The sequence below is a fragment of the Haemaphysalis longicornis genome, unplaced genomic scaffold (assembly GCF_048455015.1).
Source record: "Haemaphysalis longicornis isolate Haplotype H1 unplaced genomic scaffold, Haemaphysalis longicornis Haplotype H1 scaffold_10, whole genome shotgun sequence".
Classification (NCBI taxonomy): Eukaryota; Metazoa; Arthropoda; class Arachnida; order Ixodida; family Ixodidae; genus Haemaphysalis; species Haemaphysalis longicornis.
In genome coordinates, this window is record NW_027526204.1 from 57,221,984 (window position 1) to 57,247,402 (window position 25,419).

The 25,419-nt window shown below is 45.1% G+C and overlaps 1 protein-coding gene across 1 annotated transcript; it reads left to right on the top strand.

Annotated features, from left to right (window-relative positions):
- Positions 1 to 5,945: 5,945 nt before the first annotated feature.
- LOC144158593 (uncharacterized) lies at positions 5,946 to 24,443 on the top strand. The gene is made up of 3 exons (XM_077689596.1): positions 5,946 to 6,021; positions 15,118 to 15,250; positions 22,002 to 24,443. Exon 3 carries the CDS (start codon positions 22,063 to 22,065, stop codon positions 23,512 to 23,514), a length of 1,452 nt encoding a protein of 483 aa, XP_077545722.1. The 5' UTR covers positions 5,946 to 6,021; positions 15,118 to 15,250; positions 22,002 to 22,062; the 3' UTR covers positions 23,515 to 24,443.
- The last annotated feature ends 976 nt before the right edge of the window (positions 24,444 to 25,419 follow it).

Consider the following 25,419-nt stretch of genomic DNA (forward strand, 5'->3'; position numbering starts at 1 on the left):
GTTGCGTGCAAGGTTTACTTAAAAGTGCGTGACACTCCGCATTGATTTCGTTAGTCCAGTGCTGTGGCGCACTAGAATGGCGTCGTGCTAAGGACGTCAAAGCGTCGTTAGGGCGTGTGTCACTTTCAATCGGATTTGTAACGTCGCAGTTGAAATTCAAGTTTAGATGTACCGCTTTGTGTCACATTGTCTTCAATAGCTTTGAGATTCTGAAATCTGAACCTGGATGATTTGGAACAAAGCTGGATTAAGTTTGAAAAGTCATCTTTAATCTATATACTTAAATGGCGCACCGATCACGCCGGGAAAATACGGCGGTGGTGGCGGTGGCAGCGCGCCGATGTCTCGGTGCACACCTCTACTGGTCACACAAAAAAAAGCCACTGGCCCGGGCTTGGCTTGGCTGCGCCAACGACCCGGCTGCCAGCAATGTTGCCAGACATAACAGTTTTCTTGCAAAAATAAAGAAAAAGCACATCGGGTGCCGGCATTGCAGAAGTCCACTATAAACATTCAGTCGATACAATTTTTGCCTAAAATTTAGTCTGTTGTAGCCGAAAGTCTGCTCTAGCCGGGTCCGTTATGAGCGGAGTGAACTGCATTTGAAATGCATGGGGACCAGATAAACCAACTGAAATGGTCTGTTGTAACCGAAAGTTCGTTGTTGCCGGATCCGCTGTAACAAGCGTAGACTGTAGTATCTCGAACGTGATTACCCAGCAGCCGCAACATTTGTGTTGATGCAAGTGCATTGGAGTGTTTCCCAGAAACCAGTGCAGGCCCGGCGATGCTGAAGCTTGGTTCAGGCTTTGAAGCAGCGATGGCACAAAAGACATCTTTCCTGCTTTTCCAAATGTCAGCAGCATGGTCATTGTTTGAAGCATAACTGCATTCCTAGCTATGTAACATGTGCCCATGTAGCAGTGCTCCGTGATTCCACAGAAACACGCTCTCAGTGCATCGTATTCTGATGTGGTGTGCACAAGCTGTCAGCATTGTGGCGGCGAGTGTTAGCTCTTGTTTCTTTAATTGGAATGAGCGCTTGCATTTTAAATTCCCACAGGATACAAAATCTGGTACGGGAATATTTGCATCACATAGCTAAATGTCATCACAAGAGACACTCAGGGACCCGTAAACGTGTTTCGTGTAACTGAGTTCCCTTGTACGTGATGTTGCTCACATGGCAAACAAACTAGCCATCAGTCTTCATTCAAATGTCTCTTATAACCAAGTCTCTTGTAACAGTGTGTCTTGTAATGAAGTTTTAGTGTGTTTTCTTTGCAGTAACCTAATTGAGTGTACCGGTCCACATTTTTAAACACGTCATATAGCCTGTTATCCAATCTCATTTTGTGATTACATACCTGTGCAACTGCAGTAGCCAACAATCGTATGTAACTGTCAAAAACAGGATTAGTTCCACTGACCGGCTCCGCTATATTTTTTGATGTTGTAATAGCTGATGCCAACTCTTACATTGTTCTTAGTGTTCTACAAGATCACCTTTTTGGGATGAGTGCACGAAGGCTCTCATACAGGCCATGAGGTTCAGTTAGTAAATAACTTTGACAGAGACAGAACCCAACAGGTGCATTTTCATGCTGTCCTTTGCTGCACATTTCCAATACACTTGTCTACAGTTAATTATGCGGATTCCAGCATTAGTAGATTTTATTTGCAATTAGCACAGTCTTTAAACCTGGTTCAGAGACTGTAAAAACAGGTGCCTGTACATAATGTCTGCATGTTGCCCGTATACCTGAGCACATAAGGGATTCATACAGCGGGTTGGAAGTTTACTTTTAATCACTCACATATGCAGGTCAGACCCACCTTCTGGCCAAAAAAATTTCAAGAAATTAATTCACAAACTGCTTCTCACCCTCTCGCATTCTTTTTGTAGCCTAGGTTTCTGCTTATTTGGTTTTAATGGTTAAATGTTTTAATGGTTATATGGCTTTAATAAAAATACTGTGCAGGTGTGGAGTTCAAAATTAGGCCACAAAAGACTTTAGTCATGTATACCTAGCAAATTGAAGCACAATTTGGGGCAGTTAAATTTTCATTGCAATTGGATTTAAAATTTTTCGCCAGAAAGTTGCCCTAGATACAAGTCCAAGGCATACCTCAAGATACTATTCATCATGAACATTTCCATTTTTTTAACCTCTTCTACCAACCTGTTTAATTTTTTTTGCCCATGCTATTATCAACTGGAACAAAACACCTATCTTTCCTCTATTGAATGAATAGAAGCAAACGTTTAGTTGATTTTTACCAATCCTGTTTTAATTGCTGCCACATGTGTCCTGAACTGTCTGTATCTTTGATGTTCACAGCTTTATGCCCCTCCATCTTGGGCCTCCAGTTTGCAGTATGTACTTCAATAAAATTACAAATTGAGTACAAGCACAGCTCAACGTGGTGAAGAAAAATTGGCCTCACACTTATTGCAGAAGACTCACTGCAGAACACCACGTGTATACCTCAGATGAAGTGTAACACAGCTCGCCTTTTGTCTCCAAACAAGACAGCTATGTAGAAACAAGACAGCCATGTACCTATCTATAGGTACATGAATGCCATCACTGCTTTCATTTCTGATCCACTGCCACATCAGCAACAGCGAGTGCCACAGGTGACGTGGTGGAGTGGAAGAAAACTATCACTCTCACAGGCAGATATGACTATTTGGCAAGCCGCACCAAGGGGTATAGATCTAAGAGCCATCAGTATGGCATCATTCATTCATTCATTTTAAGTATACATCAGAAAATGCAAACCTTTCTTGCGGTAGTGCTAAAATCGACTTTTGCAGATCACACATCCCTCTTGCACGATTTACCGCTTGGCAGAAGACGGTTACTGATTGCAGCAAGAAACCGAAGCCTAAACGTGATAGTTATCTCAAGACAAAAGCATCACGAATATTTGAAGGGAATTGGATCGCATGGACGCACGAAATGCATGGTTGTTTTCTAAACAACTCCGGAAGCTTAAACTTCATAGCTGCGCAGGTTCCCTGGGAGGGAGGCTCGCGACATCTTCTTCCTTTACCGACACACCCGCTCGAAGGTCATAATAAACCGGTGCTCCTTTAACCGCGTCTGCTTCCTAGTCTTCAACAAAGTATTCATTCACAGCTTTTCGATCCTTGGAGGCAGCGGCTGTTTTGAGTGCCACAAATGCCAGTGTTCAACCACCATAGCTAGCCAATGATTTTGAAATAATACATTATGCCTTTGTGGCCATAGCGACTTCTGCAGTCATTTAAAATTATGCAGATGATTTGATTGCAATAGCGTTGTTAGGCTCAGTTTTCAATTTTTCTGCATGTTTTAACCGCCCACTACCAGCCGTGGTCATCAAATGTCTTTCCAAATATGTCACTGCCGCATTTAGAATTTACGGTTACTGCAGGCAGATGCAAGGGCCCGTGTGAATCTGGTACATGGGGTGGCAGCTACTGGAGTGCAGAAAGGAGAAGTTACATGGCTTGATACAATTACAGGATATGTGATTCCAGACGGAGCTGTGCCTGCGCGTTGAAGTTTGTTTTGCTTCCTATTGCCGGTCACATGAACAGCAGACAGTTGCCAGCCATGCCCGCAACTCGTGTCGGTACTAATGCTGGCACCATGTCACCTGACTAAATACGAGACAAGGAATAATGCCAGGCCCTCAAAAACTGAAGGAGACCCTTTAGGATACATTTATTTTGTTTCTCATCACGTAGATGAGAAACAAAAATGTATCCTAAAGGGACAGAAAAGCGAGTGGGTCATTTCTAATTACACCAATGATTTGTTTACTTTTTAAATTTCCCGCGGCCCTGCCACTGGCAGAAGCTCTGTCTGGCACACGATAGATGGCGCCACACAGCCAAGTTACATGCCGTTTTCGCAACCTGGAAGTTCCTTGTCAAACTCTCACTTGCAATCCAAATTTGCCAAACCTTTCTTTCAACGCTATTTTTCTTGTTCTGTCAACCACTTCAGCTGTTTTTCATTTACTGTGGTGCCTGGGCGAGAAATACTGGATTTTCAACCTATAAAGCTATTTAGTGCTCTCGCATAGCCAGTATGAGTATAGTTATTCGGATATAAAGTACTGGTTGGCCACTATGTAAAACCTGTATGAGTGTGTTATTTTTCCTCTCAATAAAAAGGGGAGGGCATTCTTTGCCAATCATTGCTCCCTAGACATGCCATGTACGAAGTACTCTACACTCAAATGACTTAAGTTGTGTCATTTAATATGAGTAATCAAGTGTGTAAACAAATCCATTGTAAGGAACTATATTCCTTATTCGATGAAGAACTCTAAGCAGCTAAGTAGCATTCCTGGCACATCTTCCACATTACCTTTTAAACAGTAGGGCTGATGGATAGGAACAATACATGGGTAGTCTGCAAGTTTTTTGCATTGCAATAAAGCTTGTCTTTTTTGCTGTTTATCTGGCTTAAAAGGCATATCTTGTGTGGATAAATTTTGTGCGTGATGTTTTATTTAGTGATGGGAAACTAGCGATTGAACTGTGGCAGTTTCTCTTGCTGTGTAGTTGGATTATACAGTAACTTTTTTGTGTGGTTGTGTTTTTCATTTCCAGGAGACCCTCCCAGAACATAATCAAGCATGCCACGTACAACATTATTCATGCCCAGAAGTTGTGTTGTGGCAATGTCTCCGGATGCAGCCTGGAACCAGGGAGTCTCCTGCAGCCAATACGCACAAACGGCCATTACTGCTAATTCAATAGGTGCTGAGCCTATTCTTCGTAACTGATAGGTGTTATGCGTTACTGACTGAATTATTTTTTTTTTCAGGTACACAGTGTGCGCTAGCAGAAGTCATCAGTACTGGCTCCCAAACAAAAGCGGAATTGTCAGGTTTGATTTCTGCATTGTTCATTTTATTACAAGTATCTCGCAGAGCAGGCAAAACAGTTCAACAAAAATTTTTATTCTGAAAACTGTTATGAATAACTTTTTCACAATTTCTTTATGCTTTGTGGAATATGGCAAATTTAAGCCTTGGGAATGCTTGCTTTGCAATTTGAAGTGCATGAAGAGCGCCACCTCTAGTTTGTGGCATGGGAAAGGAGGTCTGTCAGTTACACGTGTTCTGTAGTAGCTAGGTGATTTGCTGGTAGTGCAAAGCCTGAATTTCAAAGAATACCCTGCCACATGTCAGTTGCTCATGGGCTTATAGCAAATTCAGAATGTGTGAAAAACAGAACCGAAACTGGAAACAAAAAACATGAATATTACTTGTGTCTTCATGTTTTTATTTTTTGTCAAATAATTGCATTACTTGAGTTGAAAATCGACCATGTTTTTTTAGCAGACTGTGTTAGAATAGTTGTGTTGCAAATTTTGTTGTGGACATATCCAGTACTGTCTAATAGCACGTGGTGGTAGCCTTAGAGTGTTTAACTTGAGTTTTAATTCTTTTCCCTGGTTGGAAAAGATATAAGCTTGCTACTGCCAGTGTAGGAATTATCGAATACCTGCTGGACATTACCTTCAGCAGGAATGAGAGAGCTGTGCATGTTGTGCTGTCTTTATGAAAATCTGTTTTACTGTTCCAAGCTGCTCTAAAAGCATGAAAATTCCAAAAATTGCGCCAAACTTGCCCAAAGCAGCCTTTCAAGCAAGGATTTTGACACTCATATTAGTTTCAATTGACAAAACTGCCAACGTGACAACACAAATTTTCATGCAGCCTCATGATTATGCGGTTTTTAGCTGTTTTATTCATTGATCAGTCAATCACAAAACATGGGAAACAGAGCAAAAACCCCGCACGGGGCACCTTGAGCAATCTTAATGACGGTATTGGCGCCACCGCGGACCCCAAGTCCCCCAACATAAACTCTGACCTACCGTGGTGATGTGTTTTTAAGGTGGAGGGTAGAAACCTAAAACGTTGGCCGTCGTAACCCAGGTCAAGCTCCGGCGGATGGGCTCCCTGTCTGTTTACCAGGCAGGGAGCTCCGGGACCTCTTCGGCTATCAGGGTAAGGCTGGAGAAGTTCCACATCTCCCTGCTTTTATACTATGCCATATGGTACTTTCAAACCCCCTCCCCCAAAACGTGATCGGTCCCTGAAAAAGGGCCGCACCGAAATATCATTTCTGTTCTTACCAACAATCTCAATCACAAAGCCTGCCAACTATCCCCGCTTCCTCATCATTAATCTGTTGAAAAAGAAAAGGCTGTTGCCTCTCTGTCCGTCTTTTTTGTCGCAAAGTTCATAGAAGGTGTAATAGGAAAATCCTACAAAGCAAAGAAACAGAGACCCGGAGAACTGTTGGTCGAAGTCATTACCCAGCAGCAGGCAACATATCTCCTGAGCCAGACGCATTGCAGATCTTGGCATCACGGTCACGCCCCACCGAAGCCTTAACAGCTCACAGGACGTCATCTAAGATCCTGACCTCATGAATGAAACCGAAACTGATCTGCTGGAGGGCCTGAAAAGTCAGGGCGTAACAGCAGTGAGGCGCATAAAGATACGCAGAGAAGACAAAAAAATTCCTACCAAACACCTGATCTTAACCTTTGATCGGTCAACACTTCCAGAATTCATTAACGCAGGATACATTCGATGCTCAGTTCGGCCATACATCCCTAACCCGCGGCACTGTTTTAAGTGTCAAAGGTTTGGGATGGAACCAACTCCTGCCATGACCGTCTGACCTGTGCAAAGTGCGCCCAGCATGACCACCCATCTGACAATTGTCATCAACCCTCACCTGCGCCAACTGCCAGGGACCCCACGCCGCCTACTCTCGAAAATGTGAGAAGTTCAAACAGGAGGAGATTATCAACGTTAAAGTCACTGAGAACCTTACCTTCCCAAGAAGTTCGCCACTTTCCCCCTGGGGAGGTACGCCGACGCAGCTTGCCGGGGGGCGGAGTGGCGTCTAGTTTCCACGGGGACCCAGGTCAGCAAGTCTGACCTGGTCCCGCCCCCGCCCCCCACTGGGTTGCATCAGGCAGCCCAAGCCATCACCACGCCACTTGCTGAGGCAGCAGCAGTTGTGGTGGCAACCACGTCAGTTGGGGACGCTGTTACATCCACTGCTTCCTCTCCACCGGCCCAAAGCACACGCAAGGGAACGGAGGAGATGGAGACGGAGGCAGCCGCAGCGGCCCCCTCTCCAGCCTCACTGCCTGTGCCATCTGTGGTGCTCCCCACAGCCTCAGCACTGGCAGCGCAGGCAAACACCCGAAAGGGTACCAAGTCAAGAAGGCCCGGTCCGCTGGGCACCCCCTTGCCTTCAGATGACAACATGGACGTTGAGCCCTTCGGCTTTCATCGCAGTGAAAGGAACAGGCTGCATCAACCAGGTCAGTGGAGAAGGTCAAAAAACCCCTTCCAAGAGTCCAAGCCACGAAAGACCTTACATAAACAGTCACACTCCAGTAGCTCTGAACACTTAATAATGGGAAGAGAAAACATAGTCCAACGGAACTGCAGAAGCCTTCTGAATAATCTTGATGACGTGTACGAGATTCTGCAGGCTAATCAGCCAAGTGTAATTTGTGTACAAGAAACACATCTAAATTCCAAACATACAAATTTCTTAAATAGTTACATGGTCTTCAGAAAGGACAGGGATGGCTGCACGCACTCTTGGGGTGTGGCCATAATCGCCCGGAAATCCTTAGCATGCCAGCCTGCCACTTTGAACACTGCCCTTGAGGCTGTAGCCTTTTGTACAATGATATTCAGTAGATTGATAACGGTATGCTCCATATACATTCCTCCTGATCATGCACTTTCGAGCGCTGACTTCGAGGTGCTGGTCGACCAGCTGCCCGAACCATACATCCTAACAGGCGACCTTATTGCTCACAACTCTCTTTGGGGCTCCTTCAGAACAGATGCCCGAGGTCGCCTAATAGAGAAATTTTTTACATCTTGAGGAGCATGCCTTTTCAACAAGAAACAGCCTACATACCATAACATAGGACACAACACATACTCATATCTTGATTTGGCTATTGGCTCCGCAGTTCTCTTTCCTTGTCTTGAGTGGGGCGTGGGCATGGACCCATATGGTAGTGACCACTTCCCCACCTCACTAACATATATAGGTAAAGGCCCATGCAGTCCATCTTCCCAAAACACGTTCAATGAAGCAAGAGCTAACTGGAATACATTTACAGAGACATCCAAACTACACCACAGATCTAGGACACTTACACGTTGAAGAAGCTACCGAACTCCTCACGGCACACATCCTCGATGCTGCCGATAAGTCTATTCCCCACGCCTGTGGTGCCCTGCGCAACCAGCGGAGGCCGTGGTGGAATGAGGACTGTAGGCAGGCGCGGGAGGCCACGAACAAGGCATGGGGTATCCTTCGTCAGTGCCCCACATCGGGAAACCTCCTGTTGTTCAAAAGGGCAAAGGTGATGGGAAAACGTGTGCGCCGTGAGGCAAAATGAGAGATTTGGCGTACATTCATAACATCAACTAACTCCTACACAGATACACGAAAAGTATGGACACAAATACGCAAACTCAAGGGACAAAAACACACAGCCTGCCTCTGGTCAGCACAACAGGGGACACACTTGAAGACCAGGCTGACACACTCACACAACACTTCCAACGGGTGTCTAGTTCAGCACGCTACACTTACTCTTTCATAAAACACAAACAATCGGCCGAAAAGAAGTCTTTACTTGATAACGACAAGTCCGCATCCTCTTATAACTCCGAGTTTTCACTTCATGAGCCGAGGGCCGCTCTGAGCACTTGTAAACCCTCAGCTCCAGGCCCAGACAACATCACATGTACAATGATACAGCACCTACACTCAGACACTCTTCTAACACTCCTCCACCTATATAACAAGATATGGCTTTCGGGGCACATTCCGAACTCTTGCAAGGAGGCTATAGTTGTAGCTTTCCTGAAAGAGGGGAAGGACCCGTCGTCCCCCTCAAGTTCTCGTCCTATAGCCCTGACGAGCTGCCTGTACAAGCTTCTCGGGAAGATTATAAATCGCAGGCTCGTGTACTTCCTTGCGTACAACGGTCTTCTCGAGAGCTGCCAGGCAGGCTTCAGGGCGGGGCGATCCACAAATGATCAACTCGTTGCTCTTGAAACATATATAAAGGATGCCTTCATGCATAAACAGTATTGTTTAACTGTGTTTTTCGGCCTCGAGAAGGCCTACGACACCGCTTGGCGTTATGGGATCCTTAGTGACCTCAAGTCATTCGGTGTTTCTGGTAACATGTTAAACACCCTTGTTAGTTACTTGTCGGAGAGAACGTTTCGAGTGAGAGTTGGTTGTGCACTCTCAAAGGTCCACGTGCAAGAAAATGGCGTGCCGCAAGGTGGAGTGTTGAGCTGTACTCTCTTCATAGTAAAGATGACCTCTCTTGGAAAGGCATTGCCACCTACAATCTCTTATTCCATGTATGTAGACGATGGGCAGATATTCTTTAAATCGTGTAACATGTCCATCTGCGAACGTCAAGTCCAGCTTAGTGTCAACAAACTTTCCAGGTGGGCTGACAATGATGGTTTTGAAATTAATTTCGGAAAGAGCTCTTGTGTTGTGTTCTCCAGGAAGCGTGGGGTCCACCCGGACCCAGACATCACTCTTGAGAACGTGCCGATTCCTGTGAACAAGGAGCAGAAGTTTTTAGGTATTTTATTCGATGGAAAGCTTACATTCATTCCTTATATCAAACAGCTCAAATGCAAATGCTTAAAAACAATGAACATTCTTAAGGTCCTCTCACATCACTCTTATGGGGCCAACAAACAACTCCTGCTGCGCCTTTACACAGCCTTGGTGGGGTCTCGGCTCGACTATGGCAGTGTCGTGTATGGGTCAGCAACAAAGACAGCACTGAAAATGCTCGACCCAGTGTTGCATCTTGGCCTTCGCCTCTCGTGCAGCGCTTTCCGCAGTAGCCCTGTCGAAAGTCTTTACGTCGAGTGCGACAAATGGTGCCTAGGGCATCAGCGGGAGTATGTTGACCTGCTGTATGCATCTAAGATCGTGTCTCTCACCAACCATCCTTTTAATCTCATCATGAACAATACATCAAACTTGCAACTCTTTTTAAACAGGCCATCTATTTTCTTACCTTTTTCTCTCGGAGTGAGCGAGGAGGCTTCTGCACTCAATGTTCCCTTTCAGACGCGCACAAGACGCCCATCCATAATTTCATTCCACCGTGGTATCTTCGTCTTATATCGTGTGACCTGTCATTCACGCAACTAGGAAAAAATAGGGTACCCAGGAGTGCAATTCTGCAGCACTTCCTGCTCCTGCAGGATAAATACAGGTGCGCAGAATTCTTCAGCGACACGTCGAAAACTTCTGCTGTCTCTTGTGTAGCACACGGTCCAAACTTTAGCGTTACTAAAACAATGAATTTTCATAGCAGTATTTACTCGGCAGAAGCGTATTGCATCTTACTCGTTTCAAATCACATAATGGAACATAAAATTCCAAAGTCCATCGTGTACACAGATTCTCTAGGCGTTGTCATCTAAGGGTTGTCAGCACTGTCATCAGGAAGGTCGTCTAAAAACTATGTAACCAATGTTCTTTTAAAGGTACTAATGACTGCATAAGCCTCAAATCTTCAAATAACTATATGCTGGGTACCAGGGCACTGTGGGATCCCTGGAAATGAGACCGCTGATCAAATAGCTGGTGCTGCGGCTCTCATGACCACAGTTGACATAACAACAGTACCTTACACTGACCTAAAGACACATCAGACAACACCTTCGTAACGCATGTCAACTATACTGGAGTCAACAAACAGACAACAAACTACATGTAATAAAACCACAATTGGGACGCTACACAACTGATTCACACAACAGATACACTGAAGTCGCCCTGGCTAGGCTGCGGATAGGCCACACACATGTAACGCACTCCCACTCGCTCACTGGAACTTCGGGACCCATGTGTAGCAGGTGTGGAAAGGACCTATCCGTAGTCTACATACTAATCACATGCAAGGCACTTGACACAACACGACACAGACATTTCCTTGAATTATACAGACGACACATTCCACTGCACCCATCATACCTTGTAGCTGACGAACCAATGTTTTCTAGTCAACGTGTTTTTAAGTTTTTAGTTGAGTTAAAATTCCTTCAGCTCTTGTCATATCACGTGTAATCATCCTGGCCCTATACAGTAGCCATCTCCAATGTCTTTTGTTTTGCGTCACTTTTACTTTTACTCACATGTTTTAGTATTTAAGGTCTTGTCAAAAATTGAGTAACTTTTCTGGTGCTCTCTGCCCTTGTTGGCCTTGTGCCATTAAGCACCAACCATCGTCATCATCAGATAGCAAATAATGCACCAAAGGTCATTTTGTTTTTTTAAATCATGTTTTCAAATTGCACACTTTATATTCTGTGTGTTTCCAAAATTTATATTATAGGCTCTGAATATTACTAATGTCTCTGCGCTTTCATTTTGAGTGAAATCAACATATACCTTACCATGTAAACTCCATTATGTCGTTTTTTTTAGTTTATCATGCTCTAAAGACAGCAGTCGGCAGCATTTTTCAGCCAATCCTAATTTTAAACAATGTATGTTTTATTGAGATAATTTAGTAGAAGCACTCTCAGAAAACTTGGAAAACTCAAGGAACTTGAATATGTGAATTTGGTAGACACTCTGGACCTGCCATCATGAAGTCCGGCTTGAGGAAACTGTGCTGTGCATTCAAGTATATTGTCATCTAGCCAAGGACAATGCAGGTTTCTTCATTGAACAAAACTTGATTCGAACAAACTTGTGCTACACTAAGAACTTAAAAGATTACACAGCGGCGACAAAGAACAATCACCTTGTGCTTTCACCTTGTACGCCATCATCTTGTACTCATACAGTTCATCTGGCATTATGAACGTTGTCTTCTTACAGTCCCTCTCGTCCACTTTGATTTGCCAGTACCCAGTTTTCAGGCCCATCGAAGAGGAGTAATTCGCATGGCAGAGGTCATGGTGGCAGTGGTGTCATTGATTCATGGGAGGGGGTATGTGTCTTTTTTCAAGATTTTGTTCAATTGGAAGCAGTCAACGCAGAACCTCAGAGTACCATTTTTTTTTCTTCACGAGCACAACTGCGCCTGCCCAGGGGCTTATCGAGGGTTGTGTGATGTCATTGTCAAGCTTGTCTTCAACTTGGGTCCAGACAGCTTTGAAGACACCTGGCACTGTGTGACTGTCGCGTATGTCGTGCTTTACCTTCGGCGACAATTCGGTGCTCTTTGGTGATAATTCGGTCTTTTGCCAGGGGCGTAGGTCGCAGCTTCGAGGTCAGCGAAAAACAGGCACTGTAGCGGCATAACAAAGCCCTCAACTTTTCCTTTTTTCCTTGTGGTAGCGCCGGAATCATGTTCGGAAAAGAAAAGGTAAAAGTCAGTGGCGTTGGGCTGGCGTTCAAATTCGGCGACGACGATGAAGCCACTTGCATCATGCATTTTGTTCAAGATACGCAATTGCACCACCTTTGTTGAAATGCTGATACTCCTCTGTGAAATTGGAGGCCGGAACATATATGTTCTTTGCTGCAAGCGCACAATGCCTCTTTTGATGGAGACACCACGCTCAAAAGCAAGCTCTGGTCGCTTTTCACAATTGCATCGATGTGAGGATCGGCATCTTGGCAGTAGACGCTGATCATCAAATTTGCACAAGAAGGCAAGGTGATATGTTTATAGGCAAACCTTGAAAAAAAAACATTGTTGAGGGCTTGGGTCTGGCAGCTTGGTATGATCAGCGGAGAAACTTACTGACTTGGCCTGATCAATAACAGCCCTGTTTTTTGTCAGAAAGGTAATTCCGGAAATTATTTTGTCGGCACAGATTGGGATATGACGAAAACAGCAGGGTACATAGTGCCATTTATGGTAAAGCACGATGTGCACGTTCCACTTGGCATTTGAAGGTGACCTGCTATGTGGATATGCAAGCCAATCCAGCTAGTTTCAACTTTTTTCAGCTTGGTCGCGAGTTATCCACTCGTCACTGAGTGGTCGGCTCCTGTGTCTATCAGCCACCACGTCAAGGCCGTCGATGGATAGCCGTACGTCTGACATCGTTGTCTTTGAGTTGCAGATGCGTCAGTGTTGTGTATCGGCTTGCGCGTGTTGACGGACGGTCACTGCACGTCATCGCCATCTTGATATCGGCAGGCTGTGTCATGTGGGGTGTCACGCCAGAGTGATGTCGGGCTGAGGGCATGTCATGCATCTTGGTCTTGGGTGTGTCGTTGCATCATTGGAGTGTTTCGTTTTTCTGCTGTAGTGCAAATTCACCTCCAGACGTTGCTGCTTTTAGTTTCCCCTTCCTGGGCTGGGGGATCTTCTATGTGCGATGTCAACATTGCTGCAGCAGCTTGGCGATACGTACGGGTAGGGCGACGGTGAACGGTTGTAGCGTGCTGGACCAAGGCTGCTGCAGTTGAGATAATCGTCGATCTCATTGGGGTGCTGTCCGGGCAACGTATGAGGTGCGCCCATGGAGAAACCTCGCAGTTTGAGTCACTTGAACGAGCAGTGTCTGCAGATGTCTCTCTTCGCTGCAGTGGTAGTACAGTGGACAATGGTCTTCCTCAGCTGGGAGGTTGCACATTAGGTGGGCGGGCAGGCGACGATGGATGGCAGTGCGAAGCTTCCGTGCAACTAAGTGCAGTGGGGGGGAAAAGAACAACGTACAACAACTGTGTAGACCATGGCTTGCGGCTCGTGGGGTGGTTCCGGTATTCTAGAACTACCTTGTGCTTGCTGCACTTTCCGGATCATTTCGCTCAGGGAGGCGACTCGGGGTTGTGGCATTTCTGGGGAAAGTTTCCGCAGCTCCTCTCTAACAACTGCGCCAATGGTCTCGCACATTGTTTGGAAGCTGATAGCCGCAGCACTGATGGTCTCTGAAACCAGTGGGTTGATTGGGTGGTCGCGCTGCCTCGTGCGAATTTTCAGCGTCTTCTCCATCGGGGCGGCCTCAGACATGAATTCGGACATCTTAGCGAGGTTAGGAACAAAGCAAGCGAAGAGCTCCTGCTTATCCCTTGGATTACAAACGTTAGTTTTTTTTCCTCCATTATTTCTGGGTCCGCACAGTGAAAAAGTCGCACCATCTTCTTGAGAAAGATAACGACTTTCGTTTTGGTGTTGCATACGAGTTTGGAGCAAAAGTGCAGCTTATTGTTTTCTCGCCACAGTAAATTTGTAAAGGAACTCGCTTTTTAATTGTGTAGAGTTGCTCAAACAGCTGCCGTCGTTCTTGAACCAAGTTCGAGCTGCATTTTCTAAGTAAAAGAAAACATGCCTGAAATCATCATCGTCTCACCTGTTGAATATCTGGACAGGTTCCTGCATCTTCAACCATTCTTTGGGGTCTTCGGCGGGGGCTCTGTGAAACGATGGGTTCTTGGGGCTGCTGCAGGACGATTGGCAAAGTCGCTTATTGCACCATGATGGTGGTTTCAGCGGTCGTTCTCTTGGGTCCTTCTGGCAGGAGACCAAACTCGGGCAGCAAACCTTGCAGTCGGCGGCTGGATCTAGTTGTACTGGCTTGGCGGCGTCCAGAGATCGTTGGGAGCATAAAGAGTGAATTCCGAACATCTCTACCAGATGTCACATAGCCAAGGACGATGCTTGTTTCTTCAGGGAATAACTTTATTGGAGTGAATTTGTGCTCCTATTAGAAGAAAAGATTACACAGCGGCGACAAAGCAGTCAACAACATGACGTGCACAGGCGAGGTGATTTAAATGCTGCGGCATTTGCTCAATGGGCATTTATTTTTCGATGTGATTGCTTCTGGAATTATCGAATTACATCAAGAACGCTGGAGATCCAAGAAGATTATTCTACTCTAGGAACTACAGGGCAAAACACTCTTTATAAAATGAAATAAGTAGTGCAGCATTAAAAAAGAAAGAATGGAACAGGTGTTTCCCTTGGCACACATAAGACAACCGGACACGTCCAGGCCGTAGAAACAACCTAATGCATGGTTCGCGGCAAAAGAGACTGCTTGAGGATTGTTACAACACTCATTGCCTTCAGCCACCGAGACCTTTGACTTTTGCAGTTCTGGAGGGGAACAACACCCAAGTTGGTGATTCGGGAGCATCAAAGAAATTCGCTACACAAGATGGTGCAGGCAATTTGGCAGAACCCAGACCTCACACCTGCACGTGCGACCAACACTCTGGGAAGACAAGGTGGGTGCTGATTGCTGGGCTATTTGCCTGAAGGACATGTATAGTGTGGTAAGTGCTAGCCTAAAGCAGTGGTTTATTTTGCTCAGTATCTGGTGCAGCAAATATAATGGAGGTTGCACTGTTGTGAATAGCAATGAAAACTGCACCAGTAGCTCACGGACCACTACTTGATGTAATGTACAAACCTATATGTAGTATGAACACGATTGTAATCTGAACTGAGTCTTCTAAAGGGTAAAATTTTTAGGAACTCATTAAGGTTGTGAGAATCTCAAGAAGTTTTGTTTCTTTAGTTATGCTATACTTTGTTTCATACATATCGTGCAACCCAGTAGAAGGTACAAGAGTGCTCAGCAGCTAGAAACAAATTGTATTGCTCCACCTCAGATTGTGCTCAGAGCTATACAATTTGTGCTCTGGCGAATAGAATACGCTTGGAAGTCCCAGGTACGAAAACAGCTTGGGGGCATTTTGCGCAATAACTTTTTAAAGAAACAACAATAAAAAAATGTACATGAAGACAAATTATTCGTGCCTACATGGTTTACGGGAATAGTAAAAGTGCCTAAACTGCATGTGGGAGCTTCTCAAAGTTTTGGTCTGTTTGCCTCTGCACTCCATTTAGACACATGGGGCACTTTGTGTACTCAGTGTCAGTTTTGGCGGCACCACATAGTGGCAGTCGTAGCCTTGGTCAAGCTCCAGCCAATGGGCTCCCTGTCAGTTTACCCGGCAGGGAGCCCTGAAACCTCCCTCATCCTCAAGGTAAACCGAGCGAAGAAAGTACGCCCGTTCCCTGCTTCTTTTACATGCCCAATTGTGCATCATCAAACCCCGCCAAACATAATTAGTCCATAAATGGGGGCTGCACTGAAGGTTCATTTCTGCCACTCCCAGCCCTCAGTTTTCTAAAGCCAGATGACTACCCCCGTTTATTCGTAATGGAATCCACTGAAAAAGAGAAACCTCTTTCCTCAAAGTCTTTGTTCCTGATATCGAAATTTTCTGGGGGGAATTATTGGGGAGTCGTATCAGGCCAAAAAACAAAGAACCAGAGAAATCCTTCTTGTAGTGCACAACCAACAGCAATCCACAGCCCTCCTTGCTAAGACTCGCATAGCCAATCTGGAGACAGCGTCACACCCCACCAGAGCCTGAACAGCTCTCAAGGTGTCATCTCTGAACCAGAGCTTATGAATGAGACATGCTGACTTGCTGGAAGTCCTGAGCAATCAGCATGACAGCTGCCAGGTGCATCACTATGCGGAGATACGACAAAGAAGTTTCGACCAAGCCCATTATCCTTACTCTCGACGAGTCCACACTCCCAGAGTATGTAAATGCAGGTTTTATTCATTGCAATGTCCAGCCCTGCCTTCCAAATTTGCTGCGTTGCTTTAATTGCAAGCAGTTCAAGCACTGAGCCAACTCCTGCCGTGGCTAACTTACCTGCACAAAGTGTTCCCAGCACAACCAGCCATCTGAAAACCATAACTCGCAAAACTTCATCTGCATCACTTGCCAGGGCCCTCACACAGCATACTCCAGGGTCTGTGAAAGGTTTGAGTTAGAAAAAAAAACAAGGTAACTGAAAACACCTTTTTCCCAGAGGTGTGGCATAGGTTCGCCTCTTTCCCCCCCTGGGAAAATACGCTGACTCAACTTGCCGGGGAACGGAGCGATGCCTGGTTTAGGTGGCGACCAGGCCAGTAAGACTGGTGTTGTCCCGTACCCCTCAGGGTTGCCTACGGCAGCCCATCCTATTGTGAGCTGCTGTGGCGGTTGTGGTGGGTACTGTCTCTGCCGGGAGTGAGGCTGCTCCAGCCGCTTCCACTCCACCGGCCCCCAATACCCGTGGGGGCGCAAAGGAGATGGACACGGGGAAGCCCGCAGCAGCTCCCAACCTCGGTGTGCTTCCTGTGCCACGCATGGTACTCCTGATAACCTTGGCGGTGGCGGTTGCAGCAACAAATACCCACAAGGTTGTGCGTTACAAGGAGCCCAATCCATTGAGTACTCTGAGGACACCCGACAAGGACATGGGCGTCGGACCTTTCCTGTCTGCATATCAGCGGAAGGAATGGGTTCCATTGTCTAAACCTTAAGATAAGCCAGGAAAGACAAGAGTCACTGCCTTGAAAGACCATGCATAAACACACACACATTTCCAGTCGCTCCTAACTAAATAATGGCAAGAGAAAACATAGTACCAGAAAATTTAGAAGGCATATAAAAATTCATGACAATATATGAGATACTGCATGCCAATCAACTGAGTGTAATGTGTGTGCAAGAAATGCATCTACGCAGCACGCACTCACAGTTCCTGAATAATTATATGGTATTTAGAAAGGACAGAGACTGCTGTACACCCTCTTCGGGCGGTGTGGGCACCGTTGCGTGGAAATCCATAGCATGTAATACTCTCAATTTAAACACTGTCCTCGGGGGTGTTGCAGCTTGAACAAAAAACAAGTTAATGATTTGCTCGCTCTACATTAATCCAGATATCCAGCTCTGATTTTGAGGGGCCGATAGATCAGTTGCCTGAACCATACATGCTTACAGGTAACCTAAATGCGCTTAATCTTCTTTGGGGCTATTTCTGCACGGATGCCCAAGGTCGCCTCATTGAAAAATTCTTAACATCCTCTGGAGCATGTCTTTGACATACCACAATATAGGACAAAATATTTATTCACACCTCGATATAGCGATTGGCTCTGCAGTTCTCTTCCCATATCTTCGAGTAAGATGTGGGCACCAACCCGTATGGTAGTGACCACTTTCCTTTCTCACTAACATATATAGTTCTACATTCCCAAAGAGGTTCAATGAAGCATGAGTGACCTTTCTTGGAGGTAGGAAAAATTTCCAGAACGTGCTCAATCATTTTTTATTCGATGTCGTGCTGGAGAGCCAGTGCATTCCTTCTGACCAGTGAAGTAACAGTGGCAGTCTATGAAGGATCTGTAGCTTGCGAGTGTGGCTTTTCCCCGTTTCCTGTAAGGCCAAGATGTCGGGGGGCGTCTGTTGTGTACTTAGGTATAGCTGCATGGTGCTTCATTTTTTTTCGGAAAGCTCTGCAGTTCCACTGCCAGACAGTACCGGGAATCCCTATTTGTAGTCTGCATCATTGTAGTCATTGGGATCAGTGCTTCTATTTTTGTCGATGCAGGTGTACCTGTCATAGGGCTGGCAGTATTTTTTTGCTATAGCTCCCTCAATGTGGCTCATTCTGCTGTTCATCGTTTCTATTCGGCTCATTCTGTCAGGTCTCCTACTGCACATTGTATTATGTCTTGCATCGCTCTTATAGCTTCTCCTATGGCCGCATTCATTTCCACTCTGAATTCGGTCTTCAGGCTGTTGTCAGATTTGTCGAGCTTATTCTCCTGCATCTCGGGTTCAGAAGTTTCTTTTGCGGTGGATTGAGGTTTTCGGTGTGGCAGTGGTTTTTGTCAAGTTCAGGTGTTTCGTTTCCGGGTACTTGCTCTCCGTTTGCCTTGAGAGCTTGCGCTATTGCAGAAGGGTTTGCACCCGTGGTGTTCATGGGTTGGGGTTCTTTTTGGCCCTCAAATGTGGCAATTTACTGTTTCAGCTCTACGTTTTCTTGTATGATTAACTCAAGAAGTTATCGGATGCGCGCAAGTTCGGTTTGCTCGCCCTGCTATGTATTAGGCATGTGTTTCCTCACTTCTATAGCTTTACTACTATTATTGTTATTGGTGACCATGCTTACCCAGCTCACCTGTTCTGATGTTTTGCTTGAGGCGGGGATTTCACTGCCTCCCTGGTTGTCCTTATGGGGTGGGGTGGCCCTGTTTTGTACACCCTGTTCACTCGCTTCATTTAGGCACCCTTGGGTCTGGTGTCTTGGTGTTCCTTTCCCTTGGCTGTTAGGTCATGGCCTGTGGTTCTCACTGCTGTCTCTTGCTCCAGGTAAGGGGCAGAAAGAAACATATCTCTCCCTCCTCGTTGTTGATGGACTTCTTCCTTTCCTTCTGAAGGAGTTGCGTGATGGGCGCTCGTTGGACGTGCTTTCTTGCTGGCGGAGTTTCTTCTCCTGTTGGCGTCTCTTCAGAAGGTAGTGGGTTTGGAATCGTTTGTGGCATTTCTTGTAGCCGGTGAGGTGCCCTTTTCCACAAAGGGCGCTGGTGAGGTTACAAGGATGATTTTTGGGTGGTTGTTCTAGCCCACATCCCTTGCAGCATACATCCTGAGGATTTGGGCATACGTCCATATGATGGCCCACTTTGCCACAAACGTTGCATACCTAGTACTTTTTTTATGCAGAAAACAGCGGTATTCAGCCCCGCGGTAGTAGATGTAGTGTGGGACCTTTCCTCCTTCGAAGACTATGGTGAGCGAGTTTGCCCGACCCGTCCTTCGTGCTTGAAGATAGTAGGAGGGATAAAAATGTTGAGACAGCAAATGCTGTGGCCAGAGCCAGTTGGTGGAGGGAATTTTCAAAATGACCCGCCGCGGTGGCTCAATGGCTAAGGCATTGCGCTGCTGAGCACGAGAACGTGGGTTCGATTCCCGGCCGTTGCCGCCGCTTTTCTGATGGAGGCAAAAAGCAAAAACAGCTGTGTACAATATTTTGGCACACGTTAAAGCTCCCCTGGTGTTCAGAATTAATCCGGAGCCCTCCACTACGGCGCACGTCATCGTCTGCGTTGCATCAGCCTGGAAAACCCAGTAATCAATCAATCAGTTTTCAAAATGGCTCAGCGGCAGCAGTGCTCAAGTGCTCTGCATGGCAGCAATTGTGTAAACTACAAGACCATGCTGCAGTTTTATCATTACTTATTAAAGTGAAGCTTTTTACCTGTACCCCCCCGAGGGTTTTGTCGCAACCGTTGGTGTCAACAGAAAACTCCCGCGAACAAATAAAAGAAGGTACTGGCACTGCCAGGAATCGAACCTGCAATGAATAGAGAAATGGATCGAGAGCTCGTTGTCTGACTGGTTGAGCTGCGAGTCCACACTGAGACGGGCGAGACATACGCCACACCCACCGAGCACATCTGCGGGTTTATCCCTTGCATTCTCGCTGAATGCCACGTGATGGCTTCACGCGACCTTTCACGCCGCTTTGTGTTCCGTCCATGGCACGTGTAGCGGCCGTGTGCCTGCCTTGCGCATGCGCTGGAGTTATAAAAATTACAGGAAACTCACCCCAACGCGTGGCATCGCACTTCTTTATCTCTTCCACTGATCTCATCACCTCTCTTGGTGGCAACAGAGACGGAGGAGGAGTGACATTGTCTAACACCTTGTTTGAGCTACCTTTAATTTTATAAAAAAGAGTTTCACTTATGTGCTTCACCTTTGCAACTCAACTAACCACCACTTATGTGTCATGCATTGATTTAACTGTAGCAAAGAATATCTTTGAAGTAATAAACGGTGTGGTTAAGTGCATTTCACTTGCCTCTGGTTTCACTCTAGAGCCACGTGTGTGAATTCAAGTGACGTCGCATGGGCAATCATTGTGGCTGTTGTTTGCAACTTTGCTTTCCAACCACCTTCAGGGGGTGGATTGGCGCGCATTTTTTGATGTATGGTTGCTGTGTGGGGCTGAAAACTTGATTTTTACAAAGGTTGAGATGTGTATGTAGCTGTGCCACTTTTGTTATTCAAAATGAATGCTTTACTGCCCACATTTGTGCCTTTATAGTCGCGGTTTCAATTTTCCCTAGCTAGAGTGCACATGACCCGATTTTTTAATTCCCGCTTAGCAGTGTCAACTGGATTTTTTTCATTTGGGGTTGTGTTCTCAAATTCGCGTTTGGGGTGAGGTTTATTTTGCCAAATTTTAATAATGGTGTAATTATGGTCGTTTATCTAAATTTCATGATTGGGCAGCCCAGTGCAGTTGTAAATCTTCTGCTCTGCTTAGCACTGGTGTGTACCTTATAAATCGAGAGTGTATATCTGTAAACATTGGAGCCTTATTCTCAGCACTGACTCAGCAGTACTATGCTAGGCACCATTTTTTTGTTTGAGCTCTAGGCTGGCCTTTTTTGCATAATATAATGGCAGGAAATGTGCTGCAGTATATTTTTCCAGCTTACCAAAGTTGTCTGGTGCGGAGACCTGCATACATCCGCTCCTTTGGCAAAGACTGGCAAAGAGGGGCAGGTGCTAGTGTTACTGCAGTCATCATTTTATTCTGGAGACCAGGTTGCTTCTGCTCACTTTTCTGCATAAATAAACCATTCAGTTTTGTTCAGTTTTGTTGGCTTAAATAACCTTTGTATTGCACCAGAAAATGACCTTATGAATGTTTGAATTCACCGTATATCAAGCCTTTATTGGTTATGTATTTGGGTACATACAATGAATGAATTAGTAATAATCCTTTAATGACGCACCTAAATGCTGCTACCAGACGTGGATTAGTATGGCCCAATAAAGTTTACTTTTGCGTGGAAAAATTTAATCACTAGCCTTGCGACGGGATCTATGGGTATGTAACCTGCTGCAACACTATTCTGTCGAAGAATGTTTGACTGAAGGGCTAGGAAACTGCAAAAAATATTTTCAGACACCTTGAATTTTCTCTGGTGCGCGCATTGTAAAGAGTTTGTGTAAACACACTTGTTGGGTCGAGACCTAGTTTGGTAGGTCACAAATATTGCGTTTTGCTTGCTCTTTGTAATATTGTCATTCCATATTTCCTATCCTTGTGTCTTATTTTGCCAATCTAAAAGTTTTTCATTGACTGTGAAAAACTTTATTTCAGACGAAAGCTTCATTCCTGCCTGTCCTGCCAGCAATGCAACCATCCCCCTCATCGGGTGAAAATGCATGCCAGTAAAATGTGCTACACCTGCACTGTTTGCAAAAAAAGATTTCGTGAAAAATGCAGCCTGGACAGCCACATGTCAGTGCACTCTGGCAAGAAACCCTTTGTGTGCAGCACCTGTCATAAGAACTTTACTCGAAAAATCCACCTGGTTGATCATGAGAGGTTGCACTCTGGCGAGAAGCCATATGTGTGCAGCAGCTGTCAGAAAAGCTTTACTCAAAGAAGCCAGCTTGTTGATCATGAAAGATCACACTCTGGTCAGAGGCCGTATCTGTGCAGCACTTGCCCGAAGAGCTTTAGTCGAAGAGCTAGACTGGTTGTTCATGAAAGATTGCACTCTGGTGAGAGGCCATATGTGTGCCGCACCTGTCAGAAGAGCTTTACTCAAAGAACCCACCTGGTTTATCATGAGAGACTACACTCTGGCGAGAAACCGTATGTGTGCAGCAGCTGTCAGAAAAGCTTTGCTCAAAGAAGCCAGCTTGTTGATCATGAGAGATCACACTCTGTTCAGAGGCCGTATCTGTGCAGCACTTGTCCGAAGAGTTTTAGTCAAAGAGCTAGACTTGTTGTTCATGAAAGATTGCACTCTGGTGAAAGGCCATATGTGTGCAGCACCTGTCAGAAGAGCTTTACAGAAAGAGCTACCCTGGTTGTTCATGAAAGAATGCACTCCGGCAAGAAGCCCTATGTGTGTAGCACTTGCCAGAAAAGCTTTGCGCACAGATCCAGCTTGATTTATCATAATAGATTGCACTCTGGCAAGAAGCCCTATAGTTGTAGCAACTGTGAGAAGAGCTTTGCACAGAGATCCAGGTTGATTTACCATGAAAGATTGCATACTGGAGAGAGGCCCTATAGGTGTAGCAACTGTGAGAAGAGCTTTGCACACAGATCCATGTTGCTTTATCATGAAAGATTGCATTCTGGAGAGAGGCCTTATATTTGTAGCACCTGTCAGAAGAGCTTTGCAGACAGATCCGCGTTGGTTAATCATGAAAGACTGCACTCTGGAGAGAGGCCCTATGTGTGTAGAACCTGTCAGAAGAGCTTCGCATACAGATCCTCATTAAATACTCATGAAAGGCTGCACTCTGGAGAGAGGCCTTTTGTGTGTAGCACCTGTCAGAAGAGCTTCGTATACAGATCCTCATTGATTACTCATGAAAGGCTGCACTCTGGAGAGAGGCCTTTTGTGTGTGGCACATGTCACAAGAGCTTTGCTCGAAAACACGACTTGGGTAAACATGAAAAATTGCACTCTGGAGAGAGTAGTTATGTGTGCAGCACCTGCCAGAAGAGCTTTACTAAAAAAGCTAGCCTGGTTGATCACGAAAGATTGCACTCTGGCAAGGGTCCCTATGTGTGTAATACCTGTCAGAAGATTTTTATTCATAAATCTAGCCTGGTGTCTCATAAAAAAGTGCACTCTGTGAAAAGGCCGTAATTGTGCACTTCCTGTCAAACTTACACATAAAAAGGGGACTTTATTGCTCATTAGCAGTTACACTTCTGTGGGAACCAATACATTTGCAGTATCTGAATGAGCTTACTAACAGAGACTGCCTTGTTTTTCATAAATGATTGCAATAATGTGAGGCAGTATGTGTGTACTGTCTATTGGAATAGTTTCACTAGTGGAAGTCACCTGGATGATCGTTTGAATGACATTATACTTTGCAGGATGTGTTTATTACATCAGGAGAGCTTTTTCTCAGTTTTTTGCTACTCGAAATGATGGCACTTTGGAGACAACTTGAACATTTGGTAAAAACTGTTATGTACAAGCAGTTCTACTCTCGTGAAAAGCCATGTTTGCTATGCACGACCAAAACGATTTTGCTCAAAAGTACATTTGATATATTGTAAACAATTCCATCCTGGAGAAAAATCTCATGCCTGTAGCATTTGTCATAATGTGTTTTTTAAAGTTGCTGTTAAATAAGGACAAAATATTGTAAACACGCTATAAAGCCAGCATGTTTGCAATGTGGGTCAGAAATGTTTTTTCCAAAAACGCTCACTTATTAAAGGAGTTCTGAAGCACCCGCCGGCAATACATAGATGTATGTATGGTCAAATAAAGCATGGTAATCACCTCCTCTTTGAACTTTGTTAAAATGATATTACTGGAGCTATTGTAAATAAAACCCACGTTTTTACTGTGGTGCATTCCTTCTCGGATCGTTTTTCTGCACAGCATGAGCATTCTCCTCAGTAGTGCTCATGATGCCCAGGTGCTCGTTGACCTCTCCTACAGTATTCAGTCATGCTTCCGTAATGTGTCTGCTACTGTAGCGTCTACATCACATTTTGCCAGAATCCTCTGGCTGTTTGTGTTCTGCTTGCATTATTTATTATTCATCGTTCAACTGTTAAATTTTGCTTTTCTCAACCCTTAATAAAACAAAAAAAGGGGTGGTATTTTTGCTCTTCCACACTCAGGCGGAAGGTTGCGTTAAAAGATGACAACTGTCCATTCCATCATGAGTAACTGTGTTGAAGTGGCAACAACATGAAGTGGTACATGTAGGAGCCTCAAATATGTAAGCGAATTGGCAAAGAATTAGGTCAGGGTATCTTAAAGCAAGCATGTACAGCCGCGATCAAAAGTTTACGGACCAGGGAAATGGCAATGTTAGGTTATTTTTCTTCCTATAGCAGCCTGACAAACTGTCATATGCATGCGAGATGTATAAGTACTCAACTAATGAAAACTACCGCACATAGTACTCCGGGCTGCTGTACGGCAAAGAAATAACTGAAAATTGCTGCTTTTGTGGTGCATAAACTTCTGCTCTTGGGTGTAAATGCGTTCCTGAACTGGTGTCAGTGTATTGCTTGCTTGGACGCTTGTTTGTACCAATGTCAAGAATCTTAGTGTTGTGGTAGTTGCTCTGCTATGCACGCATTTGCACGGTCAGTATTTCATTCTGCCTTTGATGCATCATTTTGATGAAATATATGAATTTATAACCATAACAAGAAATGGCTCTTAACAAGTAAAAGCAGATTGCACACATGTAATGTGTCGTGAAAGTTTGCATTGCTTGAAAATTTGCAGTCTGCGATGTAGCTGTATCTACTGATGATTCATCTTTTAGCCTGCGCTGAATGGCAGTCACAGACAGGCCAGCTGACATGCTATTAATGGCAAGACAAGAACCAAGGGCCGGAAAAGCAGCATTTTTATGAGCGTGCATTGCGCATTTCATAAATCTTTGTTTCTGTCAAATCAGTCAGTGCAGTGTTTTCATTTATCTGTTTCAAACCTGGCCTAGTCAACTTGTTCACTTGTGCTGAACCACTTACAGAGACAGCACAGCTGCTGCTGTGCAATAAGGCACCAACG

Excerpts from the sequence above, each read along its gene's own strand:
- LOC144158593 (XM_077689596.1), top strand. The coding sequence starts at position 22,063 with ATGCATGCCAGTAAAATGTGCTACACCTGCACTGTTTGCAAAAAAAGA.